This window comes from Sitodiplosis mosellana, unplaced genomic scaffold (genome assembly GCF_009176505.1).
Source record: "Sitodiplosis mosellana isolate CC-2019 unplaced genomic scaffold, AAFC_SMos_1.0 Smas_scaffold_6537, whole genome shotgun sequence".
NCBI lineage: Eukaryota > Metazoa > Arthropoda > Insecta > Diptera > Cecidomyiidae > Sitodiplosis > Sitodiplosis mosellana.
In genome coordinates, this window is record NW_022601747.1 from 1 (window position 1) to 2,843 (window position 2,843).

The 2,843-nt window shown below is 34.5% G+C and overlaps 1 protein-coding gene across 1 annotated transcript; it reads right to left on the reverse strand.

The window, feature by feature from the left end:
- Positions 1-543: 543 nt before the first annotated feature.
- On the reverse strand, positions 544-2,599 carry LOC129579767 (proton-coupled amino acid transporter 1-like). The gene is made up of 6 exons (XM_055469932.1): positions 2,330-2,599; positions 1,870-2,203; positions 1,567-1,796; positions 1,161-1,479; positions 885-1,054; positions 544-820 (listed from the first exon to the last, which is right to left on the reverse strand). Exons 1-6 carry the CDS (start codon positions 2,394-2,396, stop codon positions 588-590), a joined length of 1,353 nt encoding a protein of 450 aa, XP_055325907.1. The 5' UTR covers positions 2,397-2,599; the 3' UTR covers positions 544-587.
- Between the last annotated feature and the right edge of the window lie 244 nt (positions 2,600-2,843).

Sequence of the window (2,843 nt, forward strand, 5' to 3'; positions counted from 1 at the left end):
CGATTTTGTTGTTTCATTTCAATAAATTTTTTATTTTTGTTTCACTTTTATGTGTTGTGAATAGAAGTTGCGTTTTCATTCTCGGACATTCATTTGATATTTTTAATTTATTTGAATAAATCTATGTGCAGTTATTCTCTGATTGAATCATAATTATTGAATTTGATGGAAATGTTATTGAAAACGTGCTAAATATTCCAAATGAATCCAAAACTGGACATTGTCAGAAGCGAAACCATCGAATTCTAAAAAGTTAAATATTGTGTATATTTCGAATGAAGAATTGATTTTCGCACTCGACTCTGGAATCTGGACTTCCAACTCTGTTTTTTCATCGTTTTTTAAATTGTACACGCATTCTCATGAAATGCAAAAAAATCCAATATAGAAAAGAAATCACTTCGCAAAGTTTAAAAAAAACATTTATTCAAGTCAATCAGGTTAACCGCTCTTTCTGCTGACATTGCACATTTTATGAAATGGATACAATTCAAATTACGTTTTCAAATAAAGACATAACCATCGATTGTCAATAAACAAAGTAAAAAAACCGTCACATTTTCCTTTCTTTCATTTATTTTAAATTTTTATTTGGTTAAATCCAAAATACTGACATATGTTCCAAAGATGAAGCCTAAAATACCAAGCATAATGATAGCAAAATCGGGCCAACATTTCCAGTAGAATCGGCCCATTGCATTGAGATCAAATACAATCATTTTGAGGATTGGCGGAAAGACCAAAGCCAAACTTGACGAGCCAAAAGCACCAATCAGCGATATGATAGGTCCGAGTTTTGGTACAGCAACCGCAGCAAGGACTGCAACAGATACAAAACATTATTATTTTACATTTCCCTGTATATCGAAAGCATATTTACATACATGTTAAGAAGGTCAGAGTAGCACGCATAACACCATCACCGATGCATTGATGTTTGTCGGACAAGAACTGCTGGAACCACGATCCAATTATCTTCATGGGAATGTAAAATGCCAGAGTGTACGTTAGAAATACGGCCAGCGCTAACATCACTCGAACCGATTCAACCAATCTTTTGAATAAGAGATTAAAACACATGAAACGACAATTATATTTCAATTTCCATGTTCATTTCAAGAAAACTCGATTTTTGACATACGTATGCCAGTCATACTTACGCTATGAGATTATTATTTGCCTCTAAATTCAACGTAATCGATCCTCGGACATCATCACCATATTTCAAGTAGCCGAAGAATCCAAATGCACTGTACATTAAAACGGTGATGAACATACCCGTGTTTAGAACGCCAGTTAATCCGCCAAATGCTTTGGGATTCTTCATATTGTTTTCTAACGGGAGTACAATGCCGATCCCTTCGACTGAGTAGATGGCCGTTCCAAAATACAGCGGAAATTGTTCCCATGATGAAAATTTCGGCACTGTACTTGTATTGGGCAAATCTTGTAATATGAAATAGAATGTGATTGCGATGCCTGATGGATATGAAGGATAAAGCTAAGATTAATTCACATGAAAATCATTTTCATTTCTCTGCTGCTCACTATATGACCTTAACCTACCAATTACAGTTAAAATCGATGCGATCAATGACACTGGTGCTAAATATTTCAGATTCTTCAAAAAATTAATCAAAATCAATGGAATCAATATGGCAACCATATATAATCGAATGTCTATTTCGGGTGTGTGATGATCATTTACAACTTTTTGTAAGTTGGCAGCAACAAACAGAATGTACACGCTACAAAATCCAAGTTCAGTAATGACCAAGAAAAAATTTGCGGTTCCTCTGTGAAATGAAGCAATTTTAAACGTATGGCCAAATATCAAAATGTTTACATTATTTGGGAGCTAATTATTACTTGGCGAAGCGAGCATATTTCCGTAAACCATGAGGGCCCGAATCAAAGGCGTAGAAACAGACTTCCGAGTAATCCATCGAGGGTAATTTCAATTTTTGACAAAGAACGGTTGAACATCTTAACAGCATATGCATACAATGCGTACAAATGATGCCCATAACAATTAAACCACCCAAGCCAACGTATAATCCAGCATTTTTAAATGCAAATGGCATTGCGAGAAAGCCATTGCCGATATTTGCTTTGAGCAAATGTATCAACGTATCCATATTTGAAGTGGAATGTTCGACGTTCCGCTTTTGTACCTCGGATTCACATACTGGATTTGTTGACCCTGGTAATTGACAAATTATTGAAGTCGAATTATTTATTTCGAACAGAAATTTTCAGTGGAGAACGAGAGGCTTTAGCTTTGAAGATAAACGATTTATGCAGAAAAAAAAAACCGAAATTACCATACCCGTTTCTATATTGTTGCATGTTCCACTAACTTCACTATTAACACTGGGCTCAGAACTTTGTTGCATGTTTGAACTTTGTATTGTGGAACTTGAAGAATTTTTATTATTTTAAATTTATGCCGCAAATTGAAACAAGCAGTCAGTTTGAAACGAATATTCTCACTCTTCTCCGTACCACTTGTGATTTTTAAATTTTTATTAATCATCAATGAATACACCAACCACTCGGGGAGGCTGTGCTGTAGAGACTAAATTGAACAGCATCAATTGTACATTTGATCGATCACGACATACGCCAAGACACTGCAATACATTCAATATTTCAATTTATACAATTGTTGTGTTCAGTATATCGACATAGAGTAAAGATAACGAATTTGTATGTATGGAATTTTAGTGGAAATAAAGATTCATGTGCGCCAGCCGATCGTATGACTAGAAATTGTAAATGGGTAATTTGAAAATGTTTGAAAACACAAAATCGAAATTTCATTTGAAATCACCTTATTGTTT